We start from the raw sequence: 26,654 nt of genomic DNA, 5'->3' as shown, positions 1-26,654 counted from the left end.
GAGAAAAGAGCTGAGATGGGAAGAAAGGAAATTCTGGGGAACTTTCTCCCATGTCCTCTGACAGTGCTGAAATCGAGGGGCCAGTAAGGCGTCTTCACATTTGCCTTCTTCCCTTTCAGCTCCAGCACCCCCCTAGGGCTTTCCAGCTGCCCCACCCCACTTACCAAGACACCAGACAGAATATACCTTGGCTAGGGCCTCCCTGGACAGTCCTGTCCCTCCTTCTACTTCAGACAAGAGTGGGAGAAAGATTCGGGGTAGAAGGCTAGGGAAGGCCATGCTCTTCCCTGGCGGGGTCTAGAATCACAGCCCTGAGGGTACCTATCTACTGTCTGGCAACTAGGTCTCTGCTGAGGCTCCATGGAGACGGGAGACTGGCTTTTGTAACCCACTCCCTGGTCCACAGGGTATTACTCAGGGGACAGAAGATTGAAGAGGGAGGAGGCAACAATGGGGAAGTTAGGGAGATAAAGGAGACAAAAAAGGATACTGGGAAGGGAGAGAATCAGGGAGAAATAGCAGCTCATTCTTTTTTTTTTTTAATTTTTAAATGTTTATTTATTTTGAGAGAGAGAGAGAGAGAGAGAGAGCAGGGGAGGAGCAGAGAGAGAGGGGAAGACAGAATCTGAAGCAGGCTGCAAGCTCTGAGCTGTCAGCACAGAGCCTGACGCAGGGCTCGAACCCACACACCATGAGATGATGACCCAAGCCAAAGTCGGATGTTTAACTGACTGAGCCACCCAGGCATGCCCCTAGCAGCTCATTCTTATAGGTTTCGATGTGCCAGGCACTGTTCTAAGTATGTATGTTTGTACGTTAACTGATTTAATTCTAATGACTGTGTGAAGCAGCAGTGACCGTTATTATCCTCATTTGACAGATGAGAAAGCTGAGGTACAGAGAGATTTAGTAATTTGTGCAAGGTCCCATAGGGAATAAACTGTAGAGCTAGGATTAAAATCCAGGCAGTTGGATCCAGAGCCCATGCTCCCACCCATGATGCTACAAAACCACAGAAATGGTGCTGACCCAGGGCGGCGGGCGGGGGGGCTGGACAGGTGGGAGAATGAGGGCAGGTAGGGGGACTGAGAGGGAGCCCTTTGCCCTGCTCCAAGGTGGCTGGGAACCAGGGATGTGGGGGCCTGGGAAGAGGCCTTTTCATGCCAGAAACATGGGAAACATGGGACTCTTGTCCCTTGGATCCACCAGCTCTGAACAGGGCAAGCAATGGCGGGAAGGTGCAGGGAGCCCACAACAGAAGCTCAGAAATGACAGCACCCCAAGCCAGGCCATGATAGGGGAAGGAACACAGTGGCTGAGGATATCTGTGGGGAGGACAGCCTGGGGCGGAGGGATGATTCCAGGCATTCGGAATGGGAAAAATGAGGCCGGTTCTTGGAGATGGAGAAGCAGGGCTGAGTAGAAGGTCAGGGGCTGCTGGCTGGGTGAGAAGTCCTGGGATGTGGGGAGGTCCAGGGTAGAGGCTTGGCAGAACTGGAGCCCAGAAAGAGAAGGTGGAGAGAAGTACGAAGGAGTCCCGGGGCCAGGTCCTGCCCAGAGGACCGGGGGCTGGCAGTGGAGGGAGGCCTGTGTGGCCCTGACTCACCTGTGACGGCCACCACAGACACAGGCCCCACACGCTGCCTGCCATGAAGCCCATAGAGGTTCATCTTATACTTCCGGTGCGACTCCAGGCCAGGAATGGTGACCTCATTCTCATCACCCCTGACGGGCACTGCCTGGGACTGCCCCTGCGCGTCCTTGTACTGGACCATGAAGGAGTCGAAGGAGCCCTGGGTCACTGTCCAGGACAGGCGCAGGGAGTCTGGGGTCGCATGAGTCACCATCAGTTCCCCCAGCAGGGGCCGCTCTGGGGACTCTGGGTGGAGGAGCTCCTCTCTCTTCTCTGAGGCTGTAAATAAGAGGATCCACTGAGGGCTATACTGGCAGCCCCAGATTGGTGTTTGGGGTTTGGAGGGGTTGTCATACCTGGCGGGTGGGTCACTAATCAATCAGCATGAGTGCTGAACTCCTGGGAAGTCTGGCAGAGCCAGGGTATGATACATCTTCTGGGCCTCGGGGAACAGCTGAATGGGATGGAAGGGACCCAGCAGTACAGGGGAGGCTGGCTATCCCTCAGCCTGGGAGTGGGGCCAGGATTCAGAGTCCACCATCTCACTGGGAGGCCCCAGCTGGTTCCTGGCTGAGGGCAAGGGTGTGGAAGGCTGGGAGGGGTCACGGGGGAGCTTAGGTAGTTGCCCCTCACCTGTGGTGCCATCAGCTGTGAGGGGGCCGTGCCGCTTCTTGTTGGCAATCCCAAACAGAGTGAACCTGTACTTGTGGTCAGGGTCCAGGGAGGAGACAATGACCGAGCGCTCAGGCCCTTCCACGGGCACCAGCTGGGGCTGTCCGTTCCTGTCCCTGTATTGGACTACGAAGGAGTCAAACTGGCCCTCAGGGACAGTCCAAGAGAGGTGCAGTGAATCTGGGGTGGGATCTGTCACCCACAGCTTTCCCAGGCGGGGTGGAGTCACTGGGCTGGGATCACTCTGAGGCACTGGGAGGAGGGGTAGAGAAAAAGGAGGAACACAGGTCAAAGGAGAAGGGAGATCCATCTCCCACATTGGGATGCTGGGTGAGGTTGTGCAGGCTGTTCCCTGCACAAAGGCGCATGGCTGAGGGAGGACCAAGAGACTAAAATTCAGCCAGCCTCTCCTTGCCAAGCTGTGTGCCCTGGCATGGGGCTACGCTCACCTAGAGAAGGGGTGCCTTCTTCTAAATGGCACAGAAGCACCTTATGGACTAGTGCGGCCCTGAATCTATCCGCAGCCTAGTGACGGACTTCAGAGAGAAGGGAGCCCAGCCATCCCTTTCTGTGTCTCCGTAGCCAGGGAAGCCTTCCAGGACAATCTCTACTGCTTCCAGGCTTAACTACTAGCTGCTCTCTCCTCCAAGAGAGGGAAGTGCGATCTTTGGAGCGTTTTACTGTGGGAGAGGCTTCCACACCTGTGCTCTGGGCCCCACTTCCTCCTTTCTCATGCCGCACCACCAACCCCTCACTCCCTGCCACTGTGCCCTCAGCATTGACAGGAGCTCCTCCTCTCAGTTGCTAGCTCTCTCCAGCTTCCACCCTCCCTGCTTGCTCTCTCTTCCTTGCCCAGATTCCAGAAAGAGACATCTATACTGGTTGTAGCCATGTCCGCACCTCCATCACCCTTTCAATCCGGCTCCACCTTCCACTGGCAGCTCTCCCCGGGGTCAGTGGTGGCCTCGCCATTGCTAAGTCCTGCGGACGCTCTGTAGCCCTGAATCACTCTTATGGAATCTGACATGTCTGGCCACACCCTTAATTTTGGCATCCAGGACACCACTCTCTCTGGCCATGCCCCTCTCCCCAGATCACCTCCTTGGGCTACCTTGCACACTCCTCTTTCTCTGCTCAGGCCCTGAGTGCTGTCCATCTCCAGGGTTCCAGCCGCCCCATCTCTTCTCCCCCTACAACCTCACTCTGGCTCCTGCCCATTGGCACTGAGGACACCCAAGCACCCTCTCCAGGCCTTCTCTCTGCCCTCCAGACCTGTGAGGGCAGCAGAGATAACCCCTCAGCCCACCACTTTCTGCTTGAGTGCCCTCTCCCTCTCAGTGCCTTGACTCTCCTCATCCATAAATGGGCATGTCTCCTGGGGCTGCTGTAGGCAGTAAGTGTGATGACGCACTTAGAACATCTTAAACACATTTGACAGTTAAATGCTCACGCTGTGCTGTTCCTCACCTCTGCTGTCCCTTGCCTCAGGGAATGGAACTGTCTGATCTAGAACATGGCAGTTCTTGGGCCTCCTCATCATCCTTCACCTCCCACACCCAGCCTCACTGCCACCCTTCCAGCCAGGCCAGCATCATTTCCTGCTGGCTCTTAACTCACTTCTCCAGCTATTCTCTGCAGCGGCCTCAGTGTCATTTGTAAGATAAGCATGAAATCATGTCACTCCCACTTAAAACCCTTCAGAGGCCCCCTGGGGCCCTCAAATGAGTGCCAAGCTCCTCAGTCAGACACACAAGACCAGTCCCTTCAGCTCTCCAGGTACCCTGCTCTCCATCCAGAGGAAACAGATTGTACAGGGCCACACTCACTGCCACCTCATTCTCCATGGCTCCCTCTGTCTGCACTGCCCTCCTCAACCTCTCTGCCTGACCTGCCACTATTTTCCCTTCGGGATTCACCTCAGGCACCACTGCCTCCAGGAAGCCTTCCTGGAGTTCCCAAAGCACTGGGAAGACCTCCTTCAAGACTTTGCACAGGGGCAGAGATAGGAGTGTGTGTGAAGGCTCTCACTCACAGATCTTGGCTTCAGCCACCAGGGGGCCATGCCTCTTCTTGCCCAGGAGCCCATATAGCACAAATTTGTACTTGCGGCCAAGGTCCAGGTTGGTGATGAGGGCCGAGCGCTGGGACCCCTCCACAGGGACAACCTGGGGCCCGTCCCTGTCCTTGTACTGGATCACGAAGGAGTCGAACTCGCCCTCAGGGACCGTCCATTGCAGGAGCAGGGAGTTGGAGGCCATGCCAGTCACTGTCAGCTCGCCCAGATGTGGCGGGGCCAAGGGCTTCCCAGGCTTTGCCCCATCCCTGTCTGGAATGTGGGGAACAAAAGTAAAGCAGGTGGATTCAACCCCTGCCTTGTCCCTGGTCTCCTTCCCTTTCCTCAGCCCATTAGGTCCCTCCTTCCTGGACAGCTCCCTCCCTCAAAGCTTCCATTTTCCTACCCTCAGCCCTCTGTGAGTAGCCAGCCATCTCTGTTCTGGAATGAGAACTTTAGCCCTTCCCTTGTGCTAGCCTCCCCGCCCCTCCCTCTCCATACCAAGACCTTTGAGGGAGTTTCAGGTCCCCCCTGGTCTTCCTGAGTCAGAACCTCCTCATTGCTGTTTTGGAGCAGCTGAAGACTCCTCCACCCACTTGGACTTTTCTCTCCCTCACCACCCTCTCTCCTAGTGCTGAGCTTGATCTGGAGTGGCAGGGAGAGCGACTTACCCTAGTCCCATAAAGAGGGACCAGGAGGGAACACGAGAGTCGGGAAGCCCAGGCCCTATCCCTCACTGTTTTCACAAACCTCACCCATCTCTGATGCCCTGCTGGCTGTGGAGTCCCCCACGCTAAAGAACTTCTGTCCCCGGGAGAAACTGGCTGATGGGACCATGGAGCACTGTCCACTGCAGGCCAGGCTCCCAGGGTGGTGGGCTACCATCCCAGTGAAGGGATGGCGGGGGCTGTGGGGAAGAGAAGGGGAAGAGGGAGCTAAGGGTCAGTATCCTCAGGGCTAGAGGCCTTCCCACACCTACCCACAGAGATCTATGGGGTGGGAGGGACAGAGGGGTGACCAGGAATTGGGGAGGACACAGGCAAAGAAAGCTGCAGGTGGAGAGCCAGAAGCCTACAGCCTCTCTCCTTGACTCCCTGTCGTACCCTCTGACCTTCCTCCCATCTGCTATTCCCCTTCCCTACCCACCTTGTCATTGTTCTAAGACCCCCTCCATTCCTCTTTCCTCTGAACCCTCAACTCCAACCTTTTCTCTTCTTGTTTGCTTTTACCACTCCAACCCAAACACCAGCGCTGCCCTTCAATCCTCTCCCACCTCAGAAGCCCTGATGGCCCAGCCCCTCCCCCGCCCTCAGGACACTAATCTGAACAGAGTTTAGGATATACCCATAATGCCTTGGTAGATAAGAGGGGCAGAGGACTCGCCCTCCGGGGGGACCCCACGAAGCGACAGCTCATAGGGGACGCCGGGAGGTGGTGAGGGCACCAGAGCCTGGCGGACGTCCCCTGGCAGTAGTTCCTCATGTGCCCCTGGCCCCTCGGGCACCCGGAGGCGCAGCTGGAAGTGGGCAAACGTGTCAGGCTGAGCAGTCCAAGCGACGCGGAGGTGCCCTGTCTTGTCTTTGCCCAGCACCCTCAACTCTCCTAGTTCCTGGGGGCGCTGCTGTAGTTCAGGGGCCCGGGCCCCTTGAGTGGTTGAAGGGCCTGAGGGAGGAGGCTCATCCGTGGCCACCAAAAGGCCTGAGGGAGAGGACCCTGGGAAGGGGCAGGGAGAGAAAACAAGAGAGTCAAGAATGAGAGCAAGAAGGGAAATCCCAGCCCCCAGGTTCTGCCTTCTAGCCTCTCAGAGCCTATAGACCCTCCCTCTTCTGCTTCTGAGTCCACTCGCTGGACCACCTCATCCTTCCAAGGGTGGGCCCCATCCTCCCAACACCCCTGTCCACCCCATTCTTAAACAGACAAACCTGCAGGCAATAAATAAAAGAACTAAATCTGGCCATCCCTCCCCTCACAAGGCTCCTATGACCCCCAGCCCCACAGATTTCCATGTCCTTCCCTAAGTACATCCCCTTCCCTACTGGGTGGTGGTCGTGGCTTCCATTAGTGCTGCAGTGAGAAGCCTGGAAGAAAGGAGGAGATGTGGTGTTAGGGAAGGCGGATGCAAGTAGAGAGTGGGTAGTGAGGAGAGAGGGAAAAGAGGGTGTGTATGGGGGGTACATCCAGCTCAGGTGGCATCTGGGCCCTAGGGGGGAAGAACGGGTCCACAACCCTCCCCAGGGCAGCCAGAGAGCACCCCTCCCCTGAGCCCGGCATCGTTCCTGTGGAAGAGACAAGCATGAAGTGAGCCAGGAGGCCTGGAAAGACAGCTCAAGAAGCAGTGGTTTCACCTCTCACAGACACAAGCTGCCTGATGGTTTCAAGGCCATCCCCACGCCGCAGTCCCCATGTGTCCCTTTGAGGTCAAGGCCAAATTGTGGAAAATAGTAACCGCTGACCACAGCCTTCTGCCACCCTCACTACAGTGAGTCAGAGTTGGGGAGTGCTGGTTTCACTCCGGTGCCCACCCCAACTGCTCCAGTGAGTTTTTGCAGACCCTCCCATCCCCCTAAATGCCCCTTCCCTTGCCCAGGATGGCAATCCTGACAAAGTGTCTGGGGAACCTTAAAGACCAGGTCTCCCTGGCCCCCGGTATGCCCGAGGGCCTGGGGTGGAGATGGCTTCTAGGAACACAGAGGGGCATGCTTTGTTGTGGCGTCCCCTGGAGCCTGAACCGGGAAGGGCTTGAAGGCCGAGGAGTGTGGTGGGTGGGGGTGGGGTGGCAGTCTGAGCAGTGAGGCAGTGGGAGGAACTCTTGGATGCAGACTCCAAAGGCAGGTGAGGCTGGGCAGGGAATGGGTGGTCCCGCGGCCCCAGCCCATGCTACCTGTGGTGGTGATGAAGGCGTAGGACTTGGAGGTCTGCCCTGCCCGCACCCCGTGGACCTCCACGTGGTAGGTGGTGCCGGGCCTGAGGTCCGGTAGGCTGACGGTGCGCGTGGTGCCCGGCACGGTCAGCTCCCCGCCGGGGCCCTCTGCCGGCGGCTGGGGCCGCCAGCGCAGCACCACGCGCTCGAAGTGGCCGCGAAGCCCATCAAGGGATACGAGTAGTGCGCCGTCCGCGGAACTGCCCAGGACCTCAGGCTTGGGGTGGCGGGGCGCAGCCACCCGATCGACGCCTTCGGGCGAGAGGCCGTAGATGCCCTGGTTGGAGTCCCGCTTCCAGGTGCCGGGGTCGGGGCTGGCGGTGGGGCGGGGGCGACGGGGCGGGGGGGCCGGGGAGCCGACGGGGGCGGCAGCCGCCCGACGCCGCTGCAAGTATTCGTGGATGTGGCGCGCCACCGACGCGTAGGTCTGGTTGGCCCGCAGTGGGTAGCCATGAGCCCGCAGGTGGCGCTCCAGGTCTTGCACGGTGCCGCGGAAGCGGCCCAGCTCGGCGGTCAGGTTGCCCCACGCCCGCCGGGGGGGCTGCGGCAGGCTAGGCCCAGGCCGAGGCTCCTCCTCCCCATCCTCCGCCGGCCGCGAGGGCCTAGCGGGACGTGAGGGCCGAGGGGCCCGCGGGGCCGGAGCAGGCCGGGGGCGGGGCTTGGGGGGCGGGGCTGGGGGGCGAACCTCCGGGTAACTGTAGTGGCCGGGTGCTGCCGGGGGCAAAAAAGGGGGAAGGGGAGAGCAGGTCAGTGGCAGCCCCCCTCCCCACCGCCCCTGCGCTCCTCCCCACGGCAGCCCCGCACTCCCCCCCCCCGCCCCGCCCCCAACCGGAGCCAGAGGCCTCTTGCTCGTGCCCCAGCCCCACCTGGAAAGAGAACCAGAGAAAGGAGTCAGTGTCCCAGGAGCCCCTCCCCGCTCGCCCTCCAAGCCCGCCATTGTTGCTGCCCTAGAAAGAAGAGAGAAGCCAGCAGGTGGGGCCCTGTGTCTGAAGGAGAGAAAGGGGAGTGGGAGGAGAGAATGTGAGCTACAGCGAGGTGGGCGTCCCTCTGTCACAGGAAAAGAAATTAAATATCCATCTGTTAAGAGACCTTGAGGATTAGTGGAAAATTACTGCTCTGAGACCAAATTTCCCCCCAGCCCCAATCCTAAAGTCAACAGGAATGCGGATCTCTGATCTGCCCAATTCCAGTCCCTACAAGGTCTGACCACCGACTGTAAGCACAGGCCTGCGTCTAAATTTCAAGCAAAATCTACCCCATCTGCGTGAGTCAGACATCATCTTCTATTTACTGCTTCTCTCCATGGGGCAGGTTCCTCCCCCCTTACTCCAACCTGCAGCCTTCCTACAACAGGCCTCCAAGCACCCTAGGGCTTTGTCTTCCCGTGCCCCAGTTACAGAGCAAGTCCCCAGCAGGTGATTTGTGACTACCCCTGCCCTGCCCAGGTGCATTCAGAGGAGCCTGTGAACCCTAGATATGGGCTCCCAAGGAAGGGGCTGCTCCACAAAGAAACTGGGTCCTTCCCTAACCCCTGGCCAGGCATACCTGTGTTGGCCCTGACAGAAGCCGGGTAGCTTACTGCCCGGCCCCGCTCTGCAGTGACAGTCACTACATATTCCACGCCTGGCATCAGGTCGGTCAGCAGTGTTCCATCTGCCTCAGGGGGTACCTCCAGCCGCACCCTCTGGTTGCCAGCACTGACATAGGACACCACGAATCGGTCCACCTCAGCCTGGGGTCGCAGCCAGCTGAGCTCCAGTGTGGTTGGTGTCACAGCCACCACTCGGAGGTCCTGGGGGCCGTCGATCACTAGCCAGGTTAGAGAGAAGAGGGATCAGGTGGGAGTGTAGTTCTTCAGTCACCAGCTTTCACTCTAAGAGCTCTGTCACCATCCAGTTCCTCCCTTCTGCTTTCCTGGGGGACAGATTCCCAGCCACCCCTCTCAAATCCAAATCTCCAACCAGGACCCTTCCCTCAGCCCCAGCTCTCACTGGTGGTGATGGTCTTGGAAGCAGGAGGGCCCCAGTTAGTCCCTCGAAGGGCACGGACAGTGACCTGGTACTCCTGGCCAGGAGCCAGTCCTCTCTGGTCATAGGCTGAGGCAGAGCTGGGTACTCGTGCTGTGAATGGGGGGCTCACCCCCTCTGTCTGCAAGAAAGAGAGCACCAGGTGGTTTAAGGCTGATAGTCTCACCCCTGCTGCCCAATCTTCCTTATCTCTTCTTTCTCCAAACTCCAGTTGCTGTCAACACGGAATTGTGTAGAACTTGGTCCTGTGCAGCTGGGGAGCGTGGTGGTAGCAGCAAACACATCTAAAATGCTTAGTCCCAGGGCACCTGGTGGCTCAGTCATTAAGTATCTGACTTCAGCTCAGGTCATGATCTCAGGTTCATGGGATGGAGCCCCGCGTCGGGTGAGCTCAAGCCCTGCTTCTCTCTCTCTTTTTCTGTCTAATCTTCGCTCACTTGCACCCTTTCTCTCTCTCTCTCTCTCAAAAAATGAAATGAAATGAAATGAAATGAAATGAAATGAAATGAAATGAAATGAAATAAAATAAAATAAAATAAAATAAAATAAAATAAAATAATATATAAAATGCTTAGCCCGTACCAGGTGCTATTCAAGGCAACTTGCGTATATCAACTCACTTAATGCTCATAAGAACCGTATGAGGTAGATCATGTTACTCCCATTGGACAGATGAAGAACCAAGGTACAAAAGGATTAAGTATCTTGCCCAACATTTGCCCCAGCCTCAGCCTCCCCACAGACACCCGCTCCTGGCTGGGTAATGTGGGTGTGACCCTTGTCAGGACGCATTAGGCACCTCTCTGGCCTCCAACCACTCAAAAACAAAGTCCACCTGCTCTAAATTCTTTATAAACGTTTCCCAATTTTGTACCTGGCATTGTGCTGGGCATGAGGAAAGACATGTCCCCTGTCCTCAGCTCATGTTAAAGCTGATTAGATCTCTACCCAAATCTCTGTGGCATACATGCCTGTGAGTGAACCACTGCTCCAAGTGCACACATAAGGTATTATGATTATCTGTGGTGACCCCACAGGAAATATACCAGCTCCAGAAGGGTCTCCTGGAGTGCCAGCCACTGGGGAAACAGGAGGAATGGACATCTGTGAGCAGTCTAACTGCCCCGAATTTCACTGGGCTGTCTAGCTAGGACAGCTAATAAGGACGCTCTGTTCTGTTTAGCTATGTTGGCCATGATGAGGACACCTCCATCCAGCCAAGTAGGATTGGAAATTTCAAAAGGTACTCTCCTAAACCAAGAAAATTGTGGGGAAACCAACACAGTAAATAGCAAAGTACAAAACCAGATGAGAGGCCACGTAGAGATTTCTGGGTTGAGAATGAAAGAAAGCTTTGTCAGAGTTTTGTTGGTTGAAAATTTTTCCGGGCACACAGGACCCCTGCTCCTCTCCTACTCACCCTGCCCTAGGATACCCCAGTCTAGGAGGCCTTTGGATGGGCTTCACCTGAAGACCCGTGAAGTCCTCATCCTTCCTAGAACTTTCTCTTTCTCTTTCTTTCTCCCCTTATTCCCCCAACCCAACAACACACACACACACACGGCCCTTGGGTGCTCCCTGATGATGTCTGGTCCTTCCAGCAAGACAAGCCATCTTGTTCTTCAGACCACCTTCTCCCTTCAGACTGCCTACGTGAACCTTTTAGACACCTCTTAGTCCCTGCTAAGATCAATTTGGGAATCGTCCCCTGAAAGTGCCACTGTCAGTCTAATCGACCTCTCTCATTTGCCTGGTCTGAGACAGGCTCTACCAGATGCTGGCGTCCCTTACTGCTTCACTGTCCTTGGCGAGTTTCTAACCTTATTTCTGATACCAACTTCATGGTTCCAGGTGGGGGTGCCACCCTGCTTGGGCACTGGAGTTTCCCCCACCATCTTCCACCTTTCAGACCAGACCTCAAACACAAACTTTTCTAAGGCCATGAGGTCTTGTGTCCCAATGAAAGCGTGGTATAGTCCAGTTTCTAGGCTGCAGAATACAGCCAAATCAAGAATGCTGGGCCCTCCTCTTCAAGGGATCACCTTCCTGAGTTTCCTCATGCTTCCTCTCACATTCAGAGAGGAACCAGCCTTTTGCAAAATAGCAACATTCCTTGAGTTAGTGGTCCTCCCTCAGGCTTGGGGTGTATCAGAATCCCCCGGAGGGCTTGTTACAGTGCAGGTTACTGGGCTCCAGGCCCAGAGCTCCTAATTCAGTAGCTCTGGAGCTGGAGTCTGCCCGTTGGCATGTGTAACAAGCTCCCTCCTGGGTGATGCTAATACTTCAGGTCCCGGGAATATGCCTTGAGAACCACTGAGTCAGAGTAGCAATGCCACGTATGCATGGAGAAGGAGAAATGTTTCTTCTTCCACGTTCTGAAAACCATTCCAGTGACTAGGTGTGTCCCTTTGCCAGCAACAGCAGAGGCTGGGCTTTGCGATGGAGTGCTTCTGGAAAAGGGAGTGGATAAGGTAGAGATAGGCTTCTAAGAAGATAGCAGTGCCCGAGGACAGCCAGCTACCAATACTCTGTGCCAACAGAAATGGGCAGAGAGCGCTGGCCAAGGCAAGAGGCAGGATTCCAGAGGCCAGCCACAGAAAGCTTAGAAAGCAGTCTGAAGGCCAGTAGCACAGGCTAACGTGGAGTCCAAGAGAGGTGTCGGGGACCAACTTTACAGGAGCATTTTCCACACCCGGGCTCAAAGGGAACCCAGAATGTGACAGAGGTTCATACCCAGAGATGAGTTGAGCTGGACCCAGGCCAGCTCGACCTCACCTGGCCCCATGGTGAGGGAGAAAGCCTAGAGCTTTGGCTGGGAAACTTCTTGGAAACACTTCTTGAAAACACCCGAGGATGGGTTTGTATTTACTAAGAGCAGAGGACAAAGCTTTCCTGCAAGTCCCTTCTATCTCAAGTGTTTAATTCTTCTTTCCCTGCAGTTGCTTAAGAAAGTTGTTCCTTTTAAAAGTCCTATCCTCTCAAGATCAGAGCTATGTAAATAATATGCACACAGAAGAGAGTGGGAGCAACACTTAAAAATGTTAACAGTGCTTGTTTTAGTGTGAAGCAGCCAAGAATTATTTGCTTTTTCCTCTAGTTGCCAAATTCTTGTCTTGTGATTATATTATTTTTATAACAAAAAACAACAACAAAAACACTTCACAGAAGAAAAAATCTAAGCTGTACTCGTTGCACTGCAAAGCTGGGATTTCTGCCTCTGTTTCTACCAGACAGTAAGGAGAGACAGAGCATGGCAGGGGTCTGGTCTTGTGGCTATAACAAAAGGACTTAGAATGAACAGCCTCTCCCCCTCCCTTGCCAAAAAAAAAAAAAAAAAAAAAGAATGATCAAGTCAATTAGGGTGGGGTTGACAGCCAGCACCTCTGAACTGTCCCTTCTGTCCTTGACCCTTCCTAGGGTTTAGGCCCTGGGAGTTTTTCATTCTTCCAGAGTTCTGGCCAGGCAGAGATTAGGATAAATGGCCTACTCACCCATGGCATTTGTGGGAAGATGCAGGAAAACATGAGCTAGACAGTAGAGATGTCAAATGATTTGGAGCTGGGAGGCCAAACATATCATAAAAGCCCAATCTGCATAAAAGGAGGTCTCTAATGAGAGGCCATGAGGCTTTGACCTTAGGGTGCCCCCAAATATTTTAAGAGCGAGTTGGAAGGAGACAGAGAAAGAATGCTTTGCAGTGCACTGATGACACGGAGGCGGGAGAAGCAGTTCACAGACTCAAATTATTGCAACAGCCTAGACAGCTTGGCCCAAACCAGAAAAGATAACACTGAACAGAGCCACATGCAGAGGCCTATATTTAGGCTGAGAAAGTGTATATAGTTGAATGTCATCTTTTTATCCTTTTTTTTCTTTTCTTCTTTCCTTTTTTCCATCTACATTTTCTAAAGTTTCTACACTGAGCCTACATGACCTTTATAATAAAAGTTACTTAAAAACAGTTTTGATTGAAAACAGCTGACAGTTTTTGTGACCACAAGTTAATACACACCGACTCTGAAAAAAAGTGCCCGTGTCTCCAGAGTTAGCCAGGAGAACTACTGGACTCCTCCTTGCCCCCACATTTTGGAGGCAAATGCAAAAAGTACGAGGCACTAGAGGAGGGAACCCAGGAATTGTGGGATTCGGGAAACAAAGCCTTAGGGAAAAGGGGTGAAGAGACCAGTGGGTCTGGCCTGGAGAGAATGAAGAGTGTGGTGATCACTGATGTTTCCAAATACCTGAAAGCCTGTGGTAGAGGACGTGGGGAAAGCAATGGCAACATTCTGATGCTGGTGGAGGCCCAACCAGGGCCAATGGATGGATGTCAGAATGGGGCAGATTTAGATTCAGCAACAACAGAAAGAACTACCAGTGATGACCAACAACGGACTGGACAGCCTCTGGAAGTAGTGAGCTCACTGTCACCAGAGGTATTCCAGCAGCAGTGAACTGATGCTGCAGAGGCCTTCTGGACCCAGTGTGGGGTAGGACGAGAAGGCCTTCCATAGGGGCTTCAGGAACCTAGCCACCTGACTACCTAGAACTTCCTGCTTGAGGTGAGAACTCCCTCCCCCGAGGCCTGCCCACTCAACCTCCTCCAGCAGCTGGGCTCTCACCGTGGGAATGAACTGAATTTCATAGGCATCCACAGTGCCAGGAGCCCGGGTCCACTCTGTCCGAACCGTCGTCTCCTCCAAGAGGTGCATCCTCATGCCCTCGATGGCTGGCACCTCTGCCCAGGAGAATGAGATACGGGAAGGTGGTTAGCCTAAGGCAGCCCCTCACCCCCTACCCCTATCACACCCCCCCCCTACTCAGGGTCACACCAAAAGATGGATACCAGTTCCTGCTCCTCTCTGGAGGTGGGGCAAAGCTGGCAGAGGCCTCAACAGGCCCTGGGGTCTCCTTCACCTCCCCGCCCCCCCCCCAATCTCCGGGAACACAGAATCTCTCTAAAAGCAACTAAAGGAGCTCCAACCTGCCCATTAGAGATTTGAAAGCAGGTCCTGCCTGCAGGACCCCCCTGCCCCCATGGTTCTGCTGCTCCTGGTGGACACTGGCTCTCTGTCTTCTATGACTGCCCCCCACCCCAAACCCCAATAACTGACTTCCTTCACACTTTCTCCAGTCCCTGGGTTCCTAGGCCTCAGGCTCAGGTCTTCCCACGGGCTCTGGATCCCAGTTCCTGACCCATCCTATTGGGGAAGGCTTCCTGCTCACCTTCCCCGCAGTCCTCCCCTGCATAGCCATCTTGACAGACGCAGCTGCCCTCACGACACTCTCCCCTGCCGCGGCAGTCCCCGGGGCACGTCTGAATGGCGCAGTCCGGTCCTCGGAAGCCCTCGACGCATACACACTGGCCCGCACGGCACAGTTCCCGGGGCCCACAGCCCCCAGGGCAGGCGCTGGCGGGAGGCTCCTCCTGCCCACAGTCCTCGCCGCTATAGCCCACGTGGCACACGCACGCTCCCTGCACACAGCGCCCACGGCCCCGGCAGTCTGCCGGGCAGGTGCGGGTGGCACAGGAGGGCCCAGTGTAGCCCGAGTCGCACACGCAGCGCCCGTCCTCACAGCGGCCGCGCTGGTGGCAGTTGGAGGGGCAGGTACGAAGGCCACAGTCCTCGCCTGCGTAGCCCTCCCAACAGGTGCACACACCGTCCTGGCACAGGCCGTGCTGGCTGCAGTCGCGCGGGCACCGCCTTACGCTGCAGTCCTCGCCTGAGTAGCCATCGTCGCACACGCAGCGCCCGTCCAGGCACTGGCCGCGACCGTGGCAACCTCCTGGGCAGCTGCGCACGCCACAGTCCTCTCCCTCGTAGCCCGCGTTGCACACACACACGCCGTCCTCACAGCGGCCGCGACCGCGGCAGTCCCCAGGGCACCGACGGCTCCCGCAGTCCTCGCCCGCGAAGCCCGGGTTGCACACGCAGCGGCCGTCCACGCAGCGGCCGCGCCCACGACAGTCGCCGGGGCAGGCGCGCGTGCCGCAGTCTCGACCTGTATACCCGGGCCAACACACGCAGCGGCCACTCTCGCAACGGCCCCGGCCGCGACAGTCCCCGGGACAGCTGCGCACCCCGCAGTCCTCGCCGCTGTAGCCTGCGTTGCACACGCACACGCCGTTCTCGCAGCGCCCGCGGCCCCGACAGTCGCGGGGGCAGGCGCGTGAGCCACAGTCAGGCCCCGTGTACCCCGGCCAGCACACGCAGCGGCCGTCCTCGCAGCGGCCCCTTTGGTTGCAGTCGCTCGGGCAGCTGCGCACTCCGCAATCGTCCCCGCTGTAGCCTACGTCGCAGATGCATTCGCCGTCCTCGCAGCGCCCGCGGCCCCGGCAGTCTCGCGGGCACGTCCGGGTGCCGCAGTCCTCGCCCGCGTACCCAGGCCAGCACACACAGCGGCCGTCCACGCAGCGCCCGCCCTCGCCACAGTCCCACGGGCAGCTCCGCGAGCCGCAGTCGTCGCCGGTGTAGCCGGGGTCGCACACGCAGCGCCCGTCCTCGCAGCGGCCCCTCTGGCTGCAGCCCCGGGGGCAGCTCCTCACCGCACAGTCCTCGCCGGTGTAGCCGTGGTCGCACACGCAGCGTCCGTTCTCGCAGCGCCCCCTCTGGCTGCAACCTCTAGGGCAGCTCCTCTTCCCACAGTCGTCGCCAGTGTAGCCTGGGTCGCACACGCAGCGCCCGTCCTCGCAGCGCCCCCTCTGGCTGCAGCCCCGGGGGCACGAGCGCAGGCTGCAGTCGTCGCCAGAGAAGCCAGCCCGGCACACGCACACGCCCTGCACGCAGCGCCCGCGGCCGTTGCAGTCCCCGGGACAGGAGGGCCAGCCGCAGCTGGGGCCGCTGTAGCCAGGGAAACACACGCAGCGCCCGCGGACACAGCGACCCTGATCGTTGCAGTCATCTGGGCAGGACCCGGAGCCTGAGGGTGGGGAGGATGGGGGCACCCCAGCGCCTGTAGGGTCTGAGCAGGTGGGCCCACCCCAGCCTGGTTCACAGGAGCAGGCACAGCGGCTCAGGTCAAACACGCCATGGAGACTGCAGAGGCTACGAACGTCTGTCTGGCCTGGAGGAAGAGGGAGAGGCAGGCCTCAGTCTCTCTGGGGAGAGAGATGGAGCCCATGCAGTGCTCCCCTGGCCAGGAGGGCCAGGCTCGTTTCATAAGGTCATCTTTGTGTCCAGGTACTCCTAGTCAATATATGTGGCTTCTGGAGGCCCCAGCATATGCTTGGGGACAGGAGAGGGAGGTGCTGACATCAAGCCTGGTCGCTGCTCTCTCCGACTTGTGCCCTGAGCTGCACTCATCACCCCCAAGGGGGAAGATGGGATGCCTTTTTCTAATTCATACCAAGGTCCTTTAGGGACTAGTGATGCCCCACTTGCCCACCTTCCTCTTTTTTTGTGCCCCCTCGCATGATCATCTGCTCACCTGTGCCAGCCTGGGCAGCGGCAGGACAACATGTCCCAGTGCACTGTTCCTTGAGGCCTTTCACCAGCTCCTCCAGGATCTCTAACCGGACCTTCAGGGCCTGCACCTCTGAAGCAGGGACTGGGGGCTCCGTGCCCGGGGGACAACCACAGCCAGATGAAGGGGGCAGGTTGATGCGGTGGGTAAACACCACCTGCTTCTCCCCTCCTTCCACATTGTGCTCATAAAGCCGAGAAGAGGGGCTTCCCCCTATTGGCTCCACTGTGCGGCCTCCTGGCTGGGGAGGGGGGCGTGGGGCTGGGAGTGTCACATTGGACCGTGGAGAGAAAGGGCCTGCTCTGACTGTGCCCAGCAGTACCAGGAAGGCCAGTCTGGAGATTAGGAACCATTGGGCTGGCATCACTCAGGAGGCTGTGAGGAGGGAGGACACATGTGAGCAGTTCTCAGAGAAGGAGAAAAGATGGCTCCCCACCTCCCTCAATATACACATCCACAGTCCCACCACCCACAACCAATCTACCCAACTCACATGCATGTAAAACTCCACATTCAACCCAACCTAAGGGATACCCTCCTTGGGCAGAGGGCATCTTTTTTTTTTTTTTTTTTTTTTTATAGTTCCATCCACACTGGTCTTTTGTTTGTGCCACAGATACTACAAGCTTACATTAGCCCAAGGACCTTTTAGCTGTACGTTCTCTGAGTCTGGGATGCTCTTCAAGACTGGCTCCTTCTTGCTCAAATCTTAACTCACATGTCTTTGATCCCAGAGACCTTCCCTGCAGCCCAGTAGGAATGTTTTCCATTACTCTCTATCACAGTATCCTGCCTATGTTCTTCATGGCATTTACTGCTGCCTGAATCACCTGTTCGTTTAGGTACTTGCCTGTTATCTTTCTCCCACCACTGAAGTGGGAACTCCATCGGAACAGGGACCTCGTCTGTCCTGGCACTGCTGTATACCTGTGCCTGACACCCAGGGGCTACCCAACACATTTATGTTGAACAGATCAGCAGATAAGTGTGTGAGGCCAATCCTTCCACAAGCATCTGGCTCTCAGCATCCACTGTCTTCTTAGGTGAAGATTACCCTCTCTCTCCCTTTTATTCAATCCCTCACTCTCCACTAAATCCTTCCCATCAATTTTCATAGGAGCTTGGGGCGCCTGGGTGGCTTAGTTGGTTGGGTGACTTCAGATCGGGTCATGATCTCACGGTTTGTGGGTTCAAGCCCTGCATTGGCCTTTGTTCTGACAGCTCGGAGTCTGGAGCCTGCTTCGGATTCTGTGGCTCCCTCTCTCTCCCTCCACCCCCCCTCACGCCCAGTCTCTCTCTTTCCCTCTCTCTCTGTCTCAAAAATAAATGAATATTTTTAAAAAATTTAACTTTCACAGGAGCTCAAATATCTCCCATTGTTTAAAAGAATCCTTCTACCTGAATGTGAGACAGGAAACCATCAAAATCCTAGTGGAGAAAGCAGGAAAAACCTCTCTGACCTCAGCCGCAGCAATTTCTTACTTGACACATCTCCAAAGGCAAGGGAATTAATAGCAAAAATGAACGATTGGGACCTCATGAAGATAAAAAGCTTCTGCACTGCAAAGGAAACAATCAACAAAACTAAAAGGCAACCGACGGAATGGGAAAAGATATTTGCAAATGACATATCGAACAAAGGGCTAGTATCCAAAATCTATAAAGAACTCACCAAACTCCACACCCGAAAAACAAGTAATCCAGTGAAGAAATGGGCAGAGAACATGAGTAGACACTTCTCTAAAGAAGACATCCAGAGCGCCAACAGGCACATGAAAAGATGCTCAACGTCGCTCCTCATCAGGGAAATACAAATCAAAACCACACTCAGATACCACCTCACACCAGTCAGAGTGGCTAAAATGAACAAATCAGGAGATGCTGGCGAGGATGTGGAGAAACGGGAACCCTCTTGCACTGTTGGTGGGAATGCAAACAGGTGCAGCCACTCTGGAAAACAGTGTGGAGGTTCCTCAAAAAATTAAAAATAGACCTACCCTATGACCCAGGAATAGCACTGCTAGGAATTTACCCAAGGGATACAGGAGTGCTGATGCATAGGGGCACTTGTACCCCAATGTTTATAGCAGCACTTTCAACAATAGCCAAATTATGGAAAGAGCCTAAATGTCCATCAATTGATGAATGGATAAATAAGTTGTGGTTTATATACACAATAGAATACTACTTGGCAATGAGAAAGAATGAAATATGGCCTTTTGTAGCAACATGGATGGAACTGGAGAGTGTTATGCTAAGTGAAATAAGTCATACAGAGAAAGACAGATACCATAGGTTTTCACTCTTCTGTGGATCCTGAGAAACTTAACAGAAGACCATGGGGGAGGGGAAGAAAAAAAAAGTTAGAGAGGGAGGGAGGCAAACCATAAGAGACTCTTAAAAACTGAGAATAAACTGAGGGTTGATGGGGGGTGGGAGGGAGGGGAAAGTGGGTGATGGGCATTGAGGAGGGCACCTGTTGGGATGAGCACCGGGTGTTGTATGGAAACCAATCTGACAATAAATTTCATGTAAAAAAATAAAAATAAAAGAATCCTTCTTCTTCAGTTCATACATTACCAAAAACCTTGCAATTAGAAATGTGCAAGGAAGGATAGAACAGAATAGTGTCCAGATACAGACCCACATGCATGTGGTCGGTCACCTGACAAAGGTGACACTGTGATTAAAAACAGATGCTCTTTCTGATAAATGAGAAAAGATCCAACTGGAAAAAAATCTGTCTCTACCTTATGTCCACCAACAGAAATTAATTTGAAGTGAATCTCAGGGACCTAATTATGCAAGGTAAAGCAATACCTTTCAGAACAGTATCATATAGAAGAAAAATAGGAGAAAATTTTTGACAAGCTTAGAGTAAGCAAAGATTTTTTAAAACCTGACCACACAAGATATAACCATAAAAGATTTCCCACAAAACCTAACCATAAAAAAGAGACAGATACATTAGGACTCATGAAGTTGATCACTTCTGGCCATCCAGGGACACCATTTAGAGAATAAGAACACAAGCCATAGACTGAAATAAAATACACGAGAAATGCAGAGAGGTAGCGAGGGAGGGAGAGGGGTAGAGATGGATATTGATCGAGAGTGAGAGAGATGATTAAAATCTGAGATACAAAAAAAATCTGCAAAACAAAAAATAACAAACAAAAAGACAGGCAACCCAGTCTTTCAAATTGACAAAAGCCTTAAATAGATACTCTAGAAAGGAATATATCCAAAGGGCCGATAAACATATGGAAAATAAACATATATATGTACATAACAAAACTAGCAAACAGGGAAATGCAAATTAAAACCACAATGAGCTGCCATTATTTTGCCGTCAGAATGGCTAAATTAAAGGGCTTGTTGTTGCTTGATATTGGCAAGAATGTAAAGCAAATGGAACTCTCATCTATTGCCAGCAGGAGCAAAATTAGTGCAACCACTTTGGAAAACTGTTAGGCAATATTTGCTAAGACATATAGCCTATAACCCAGCAATTCCACTTCGGTAAATATCCAACAGAAATGACTGCACGTATCCTCCAAAAGACATGTACAAGAATGTTCATGAAGTTTTTTCATATTAGCCAAGTGAAACAACTTAAGTGTCCATTAATAGTACAATGGATAAACAAATTGTGGCACAATCATACAATGGACTATTATACAGTGATGAAAACACCCTCCTGCTACATGTAACAACATAAACAATTTCACACACATAATGCTAGCAGAAGAAACCAGACATAAAAAGAGAACATTGTAAATGATGTTGTTTACATGAGGTTCCAAAACAGACAGAGTTAATCTTTACTAGAAGACAGGATAGGATTACTGAAAATATTTTGTACTTTGATCTGGGTGGTGGTTAAACGGATGTATACATATTCAAAGATTAATTGAGCTATACACTTTAGATTTGTGCATTTCACAATATGAAAGGTACATCTTTTTTTTTTTTTTTGAGAGAGAGAGAGAGAGAGAGAGAGAGAGAGAGAGAGAGAAAGAGAATGAGTGGGAGAAGGGCAGAGGGAGAGAGAATCCTAAACTGGCTCCACACCCAGAGTGGAACTGACACGGGGCTTGAACTTATGGCCATGAGATAATGACATGAGCAGAAATTAAGAGTCAGACATTCAACTGACTGAGCCACCCAAGAGACCCTGAAAGTTATGTCTTAAAGCAACAACAACAACAACAACAACAATCTCATCTCCCTCAATCTCATACTTCTTCCAGGCAGCACATATTTCGCTCCCCAACTTCATGGCCTCAGTTGTCAAAAGATTTACCTGTACTGGAAATGCAAGCTGGTGCAGCCACTCTGGAAAACAGTTTGGAGGTTCCTCAAAAAGCAAAAAATAGAACTACCCTATGGCCCAGCAATTGCACTACTAGGCATTTATCCAAGGGATACAGGTGTGCTGTTTCAAAGGGACACATGCACCCCCATGTTTATAGCAGCAGTATCAACAGTAGCCAAAGTATGGAAAGAGCCCAAATGTCCATCGATGGATGAACGGATAAAGAAGATGTGGTATATATATATACAATGGAGTATTACTCAGCAATCAAAAAGAATGAAATCTTGCCATTTGCAACTACGTGGATGGAACTGGAGGGTATTATGCTAAGTGAAATAAGTCAGAGAAAGACAAAAATCATTATGACTTCACTCATATGAGGACTTTAAGAGACAAAACAGATGAATGGAAGGAAGGGAAACAAAAATAATATAAAAACAGGAAGGGGGACAAAACAGAAGAGACTCATAAATATGGAGAACAAACTGAGGGTTACTGGAGGGGTTGTGGGAAGGGGGATGGGCTAAATGGGTAAGGGGCACTAAGGAATCTACTCCTGAAATCATTGTTGCACTATATGCTAACTAATTTGGATGTAGATTTTAAAAAAATAAAAAATTAAATTAAAATTAAAGAAAAAAGATTTACCTGTACTTGCTGTTTCCATTTCTCCAAATCCCATGAATGCCCCTCTGCACTCCCCTCTGGCTTCCCCACCTCCTTTCAACCTATCAAACAGCCCTCCCTAAGATCTCCCAAAGATCTCAATGTCACAGAATCTAAGAAACATTTGTCTTCATCTTACTTGACCTGTCTTAAAAATCACTGGACATAATTCACCACATCTTCCATTTTAAAACATTCTGTTTCTGTGCTGTTAATATGGTAGCCAGGAGAGCTATATGGCTCTTGAATACTTGAAATGTGCCTAGAGTAACTGAAACACTGATTTTACTCAGTATTTAAAATTTGTTTAAATGTTTAGTTTTGAAAAAGAGAGACATAGTGCAAACAGGGGATGGGGCAGAGAGAGAGAGAGAGAGAGAGAGAGAGAGAGAACCCAAAGTAGAGTCCAGTCTCCGAGCTGTCAGCACAGAGCCCAATGCGGGACTCAAACCCACAAACCACGGGATCATGACCTGAGCCAAAGTCAGACACTCAACCGACTGAGCCACCCAGGTGCCCCTATTCAGTATTTTTTAAAATCTCCCCAGATGATTGTAATGTGCAACCAGAGTGGAGATCTACTTCTCTAGTCACTCACCCAGTACTTTCACCCAGACCCATGATTTTAATTTCCAAATTATACCCCAATTTATAAATTAGCCCAGTCCTCTCCTCTTAACTCCAAGTAATATATCTAATTGCCTACTTGCTTGGCATCGCTTCTTGAGCACCTCATATTCAACATGTCCAAAACTGAACTATGGTCACCCTTCCTGTGCCCCATCCCTTCTCCACTGTGTTCTCCACCACAGCTCACGGTGCCACCTTCCATCCAGCTTTACAACTAGAAACCTAACCCCCATCAACACCACCATATTTTGACGTATTTGCCCTTTGTTTTTTTTTTAATGCTTATTTGTTTATTTTGAGAGAGAGAGAGACAGAGAGAGAGAGCTGGGGAGGGAGAGAGCGAGAAAGAGAGAGAACCTAAAGCAGATTCCACACTGTCAGTTCAGAGCCCGATGCAGGGCTCAAACTCATAAACGAATGGTGAGATCATGACCTCAGCCAAAATCAAGAGTCAGATACTCAACTGACTGTGCCACCCAGGTGTCCCTCTCATTAACATCTTTTTAATTTGCTCACTTCTCTCCCTCTTGACATTGTTAGAATTCAAGCCATCACCTGTCCTTTGCTTGACAACTGTATTCGCCTCCTAGCTGGTCCCTCTGCTCCTCTGTCACCCCATACAATCTCACAAAGACAACTAGGATGTCCCACTCCCCCTAAAAATTCTCCAGTGTCTCTCTTCTGAATTCCTTTCAAAGGCTGACAAACAGCACTGCCTCATCTGGCCCCTGTTGACCTCTCCCACCTCATCACTCATAACACTTCCCTCCCTCTCTCCATTCCAGTCCCACTGACCTTACATCCCTCACCCTCTTCCCAGACTTTTGTATATGTGAAACCCTCTTCCCTTCCCTCGTGGCCTCCTTATCCCTTATGTCTCAACTTCATGTTGCTTCCTCAGGGAACCTTTCCTGCCCAGGTCAGGTTCCCCCTTACATCAAAGCACCATGTAACTCCCATTTGTACCATGTATAACAATTTATAATCATATATTTATTGGTGGGATTATTTTAATACTTTTTTGTCTACACTCAATCTTACCTACTAGATTATAAGGTCCATGAGGGCAGGCATGGCCCTGATTTTTTTCTTGGCTGTTGTATCCTTGCATCTAGACGTATTAGGTGCTCGATAAATATTGACCATATGAGTGAGTGAAAAGTTCAGTTTAAGCTGAGGACTAGCATCAGGGCTAGAACCAAGAACAGGACCAAGGTCAGGGCTAGGACCACGGACAGTGTCTGGGACAGGAAGTTGGATAGAAACCACAGCACAGGCAGAAACTGGCTAGACAGGCCAGGTGTGGATTCTGGCAGGGCCGGATAGTGCAAGCACTTTAGAAAACCATTTTGCAGAATCTATGAAATCTACCAGAGCTCTACGAGAACCCTATGATCCACCAATTCCACCCCCAGGAAGATACCCATCAGAGCAGTACTACTCATAATAGCCCAAACCAGGAACTACCCAAATATCTCACCTCAGTAGAATGGATTAAATAAAGCATGGTTTATTCATACTGCAACTATATGTAGTAACATGGATGGATCTCACCAATATGGGGTTGCGCAAAAGAAGCCAGACACAAGAGAGAACATGCTGTAAAATTGTATTTATATGAAGTCTGAGGAGGGACAATGTTAATCAGTAGTGTTACAGGTCAGAGGTGTGGTGCTCTTGGGGGAATAGCGACCAGAAGGGCATAGTGGGGAAATTCTGAGGTGCCAAGAATATCCTGTGTCTTGATCTAGGTGCTGGTATCCAGCTGTTTGTGGAATCCACTGAAGCAAGGATTGGGCCGCACAGAAAGACAAAAGGTGTTCAGGGTGAGCCAGGGCAGGGGGCTGCGGCAAAGGGACATGGAGGGTTCAGTCCAGGTGAAGGGTTAAGGAGAGGTGTAGGCAGGCGCTCAGCTCTTCTGGACCAGAGACTGGAGAGAGGAGGGCAGGGTGAGTGTGGAAACGCTGACCGGCGAGGAGGGAAGGGACGGTGACCAACACACACACATTTCCTGGCTTCCTACCCATAAACTTCTTGAGTCTGAGAAAAGGGAGTTTTCAGGGCTCCCCGCCACCAGCCCAGAAAAGAAGGAGGGAAAGCTGGACAACAGTGAAAGAGCATTTCCACACTAAGAGGCACCGTGCCGGAGAAGGTCCAGGCAGAGAGGCCTGGTATGCAGACAGCTGCCCTTCCCTGGGCCCCTTGGCCCTTCTGCCAGCTTGGAGTGTAGCCTTGGGTACAAGGTGGGCTCTGACCTACCCTCAAATCCTGTCACTCTGTGTCTAAGGCCATGCAAACCAAGGGGTGCATGCACACACAAACACATGTACACATCCAAATATACCGGAGTGTGCACTCATCCACAAATACAAGTATGAACACACTTATACACAAATAAACCTGCATCTTTGCAGGCACGCATGTGTGAGTGTGTGCACAGGTGTGTGTGCGCACAATCTCCTCTTCACGTCTCCTCCACACGTATTCATTGGGTGATGCCTAAGAAAGCTGATTTCTCACTGGCTCAGGGGGCAGCTGTGTGAGGCAAAGAACATAGTTGGAACCAGATGGGAGGCCCTGCTCTAAAGGGAAGCAGCAGATACCTGGTGCCCCACACCCCTGGGGGCCTTTGTCAGTTGTCCGGTCCCCCTCCCCACCACTGGATCCTGCATCTTTCCCTACTCAGTGGTGGGTGGGGGAGGAGGACAGGTTCCCTGCTGCAGGAAGGAGAGAAGCTGGAAGGTAGCAAGGCAGGCCTGAAAGGATAGGGGTAGCCTCCCCAGTTCACAGCCTGGAGCCTCCTTCCCCACCCCCACTCCTGCCCTGTCACCACCTCTCCACTCCCCACCTCCAACTCTGGGAAGAATTCTGCTCTTCTCTCAGCACTAGGAAAGCAAAGAACTTGGGTGTTTCTTGTGTTTCCCCCCTCATCATCCCCCCCTACTGCTGTGTCTGGGGCGCCTTTCTGCAGTGGGGACGGGGGACATGGCTTCCCCCTTTTGGCATCCTCCTCACAGTTGGAGGGCTGGCAGAGATGGGGGCATCCTCCCAAGCTGTGACTCAGCTTGCCTGGTATTCATGTTGTGGCCAACTTTGACACTTTGCTCATCAGGGACTGTTGGTCCCAAGAGGTGTGAAGAAGGGCCGGCTTCCATGAGGGATGTTCCAGAGTTGGGCGATTTGGGCCCCACCCCCCTGCCTCCCTCTGCCCCTCATGCCACCTGAGTGATGAAAGTAGAAGGATTCCAGGAGTGTGAGAGGAAGGAGGGAGATGGGGGGTGGATGGTTCCAGATATTGGGTTGAAACCAGAAGGTAAGGAGGTGCCAGGGAGGGGGAATTTGGGGGAATCCAGATGCCCTTTATTCTGGGGAGCTAATGGGCCAGAGGAATGGAAAAAGTAAGAGGATTTCTGGGCCCCCAGTGGGAAAGAGTCAGGGGGCAATGAGAGACAGGAAGGCGGTTCAGGTCCTGCACTGAGTGACCAGGACTCAGGGGGAAGGAAGTGTGAAGAACTAAGGTGCCGTGTCTCCAAGGGAGTGGAGACAGGGGAGAGAAAGAGGGGAGGGAGCGGGGATGCGGGAAGCGGGTGGGGACTGGAAGCGGACAGCCGGCAGCTGCGGTGTTTCCGACTTGCTTCCCAGTAGTTCCTCCGGGTTCCATTTCCAGTTGTTTCCAAGCCATTAAATTCTTTCCAGGCGAGATAAGGGGCCCGCCCGCCCCACCCAGGGCGTGTCACGTGTAGGGGGCAGGGGGAGGTTTAGACGGACAGAAGCAAGGAGAGCCTGGAAGGGGGACGGAAGGAAGACGGAGCTCCTGTGCCCCTGGAGGCATCTCTTAGTCAGCCCGCCCCGCTGAACCGTGAGTCACGGGTGCGGAGCTCTCAGCCAAGAACAAGTTTTAGGATCCTTTCCGCAAGCTCTGTGCCCTTCCCAGACCTGGGAATCCTGACTTTGCTTCATTTCAGAGTTTCTTAAAGGCTCAAGACCCCCGGACCTCCCTCCCAGATCCTGTAACCCACATGCTGAGAGGCTCCCTCTGGCACCTTCCCGGAGGTCTAGCCTCCGCTGCTCCAACCAGAGCACTTGGGGTCCCAACCAGAGCACTTTACTCCTGAGATCCAGCTGGCCACTGGTTCAGCCTCCAGCCCCTTGTTTCCCCTAGTGAGGGCACCTCCGAGTCCTACCTACCTCATCGATAACCACCTTCACCCTGGTGCCACCACCTGATCCCATCCAAACCCTGCGCGCGCGCGCGCGCACACACACACACACAC

The 26,654-nt window shown here is 53.2% G+C and overlaps 1 protein-coding gene across 10 annotated transcripts in view; it reads right to left on the bottom strand.

Moving 5' to 3' along the window:
- TNXB (tenascin XB) overlaps positions 1-26,654 on the bottom strand; it is a 62,407-nt gene that overhangs the window by 35,350 nt on the left and 403 nt on the right. For 9 of the 10 annotated variants that reach the window (XM_053223002.1, XM_053223005.1, XM_053223007.1 and 6 more), the window contains exons 2-11: positions 16,731-17,141; positions 14,529-16,367; positions 13,925-14,040; positions 9,270-9,426; positions 8,824-9,087; positions 7,240-7,989; positions 5,703-6,071; positions 4,338-4,631; positions 2,267-2,557; positions 1,607-1,912 (exon numbers count right to left, since the gene is read on the bottom strand). In XM_053223002.1, coding sequence (XP_053078977.1) covers positions 1,607-1,912; positions 2,267-2,557; positions 4,338-4,631; positions 5,703-6,071; positions 7,240-7,989; positions 8,824-9,087; positions 9,270-9,426; positions 13,925-14,040; positions 14,529-16,367; positions 16,731-17,130 — 4,786 coding nt within the window. In that variant the 5' untranslated portion in view covers positions 17,131-17,141. The remainder of the gene's footprint in view (positions 1-1,606; positions 1,913-2,266; positions 2,558-4,337; positions 4,632-5,702; positions 6,072-7,239; positions 7,990-8,823; positions 9,088-9,269; positions 9,427-13,924; positions 14,041-14,528; positions 16,368-16,730; positions 17,142-26,654) is intronic. The other variant, XM_053223008.1, reaches the window with a different exon arrangement.

The sequence above is a fragment of the Acinonyx jubatus genome, chromosome B2 (genome assembly GCF_027475565.1).
Source record: "Acinonyx jubatus isolate Ajub_Pintada_27869175 chromosome B2, VMU_Ajub_asm_v1.0, whole genome shotgun sequence".
Taxonomy (NCBI): Eukaryota; Metazoa; Chordata; class Mammalia; order Carnivora; family Felidae; genus Acinonyx; species Acinonyx jubatus.
The sequence above is the reverse complement of the archived record's forward strand: the minus strand, read 5'-3'. Positions and strand labels throughout refer to the sequence as shown.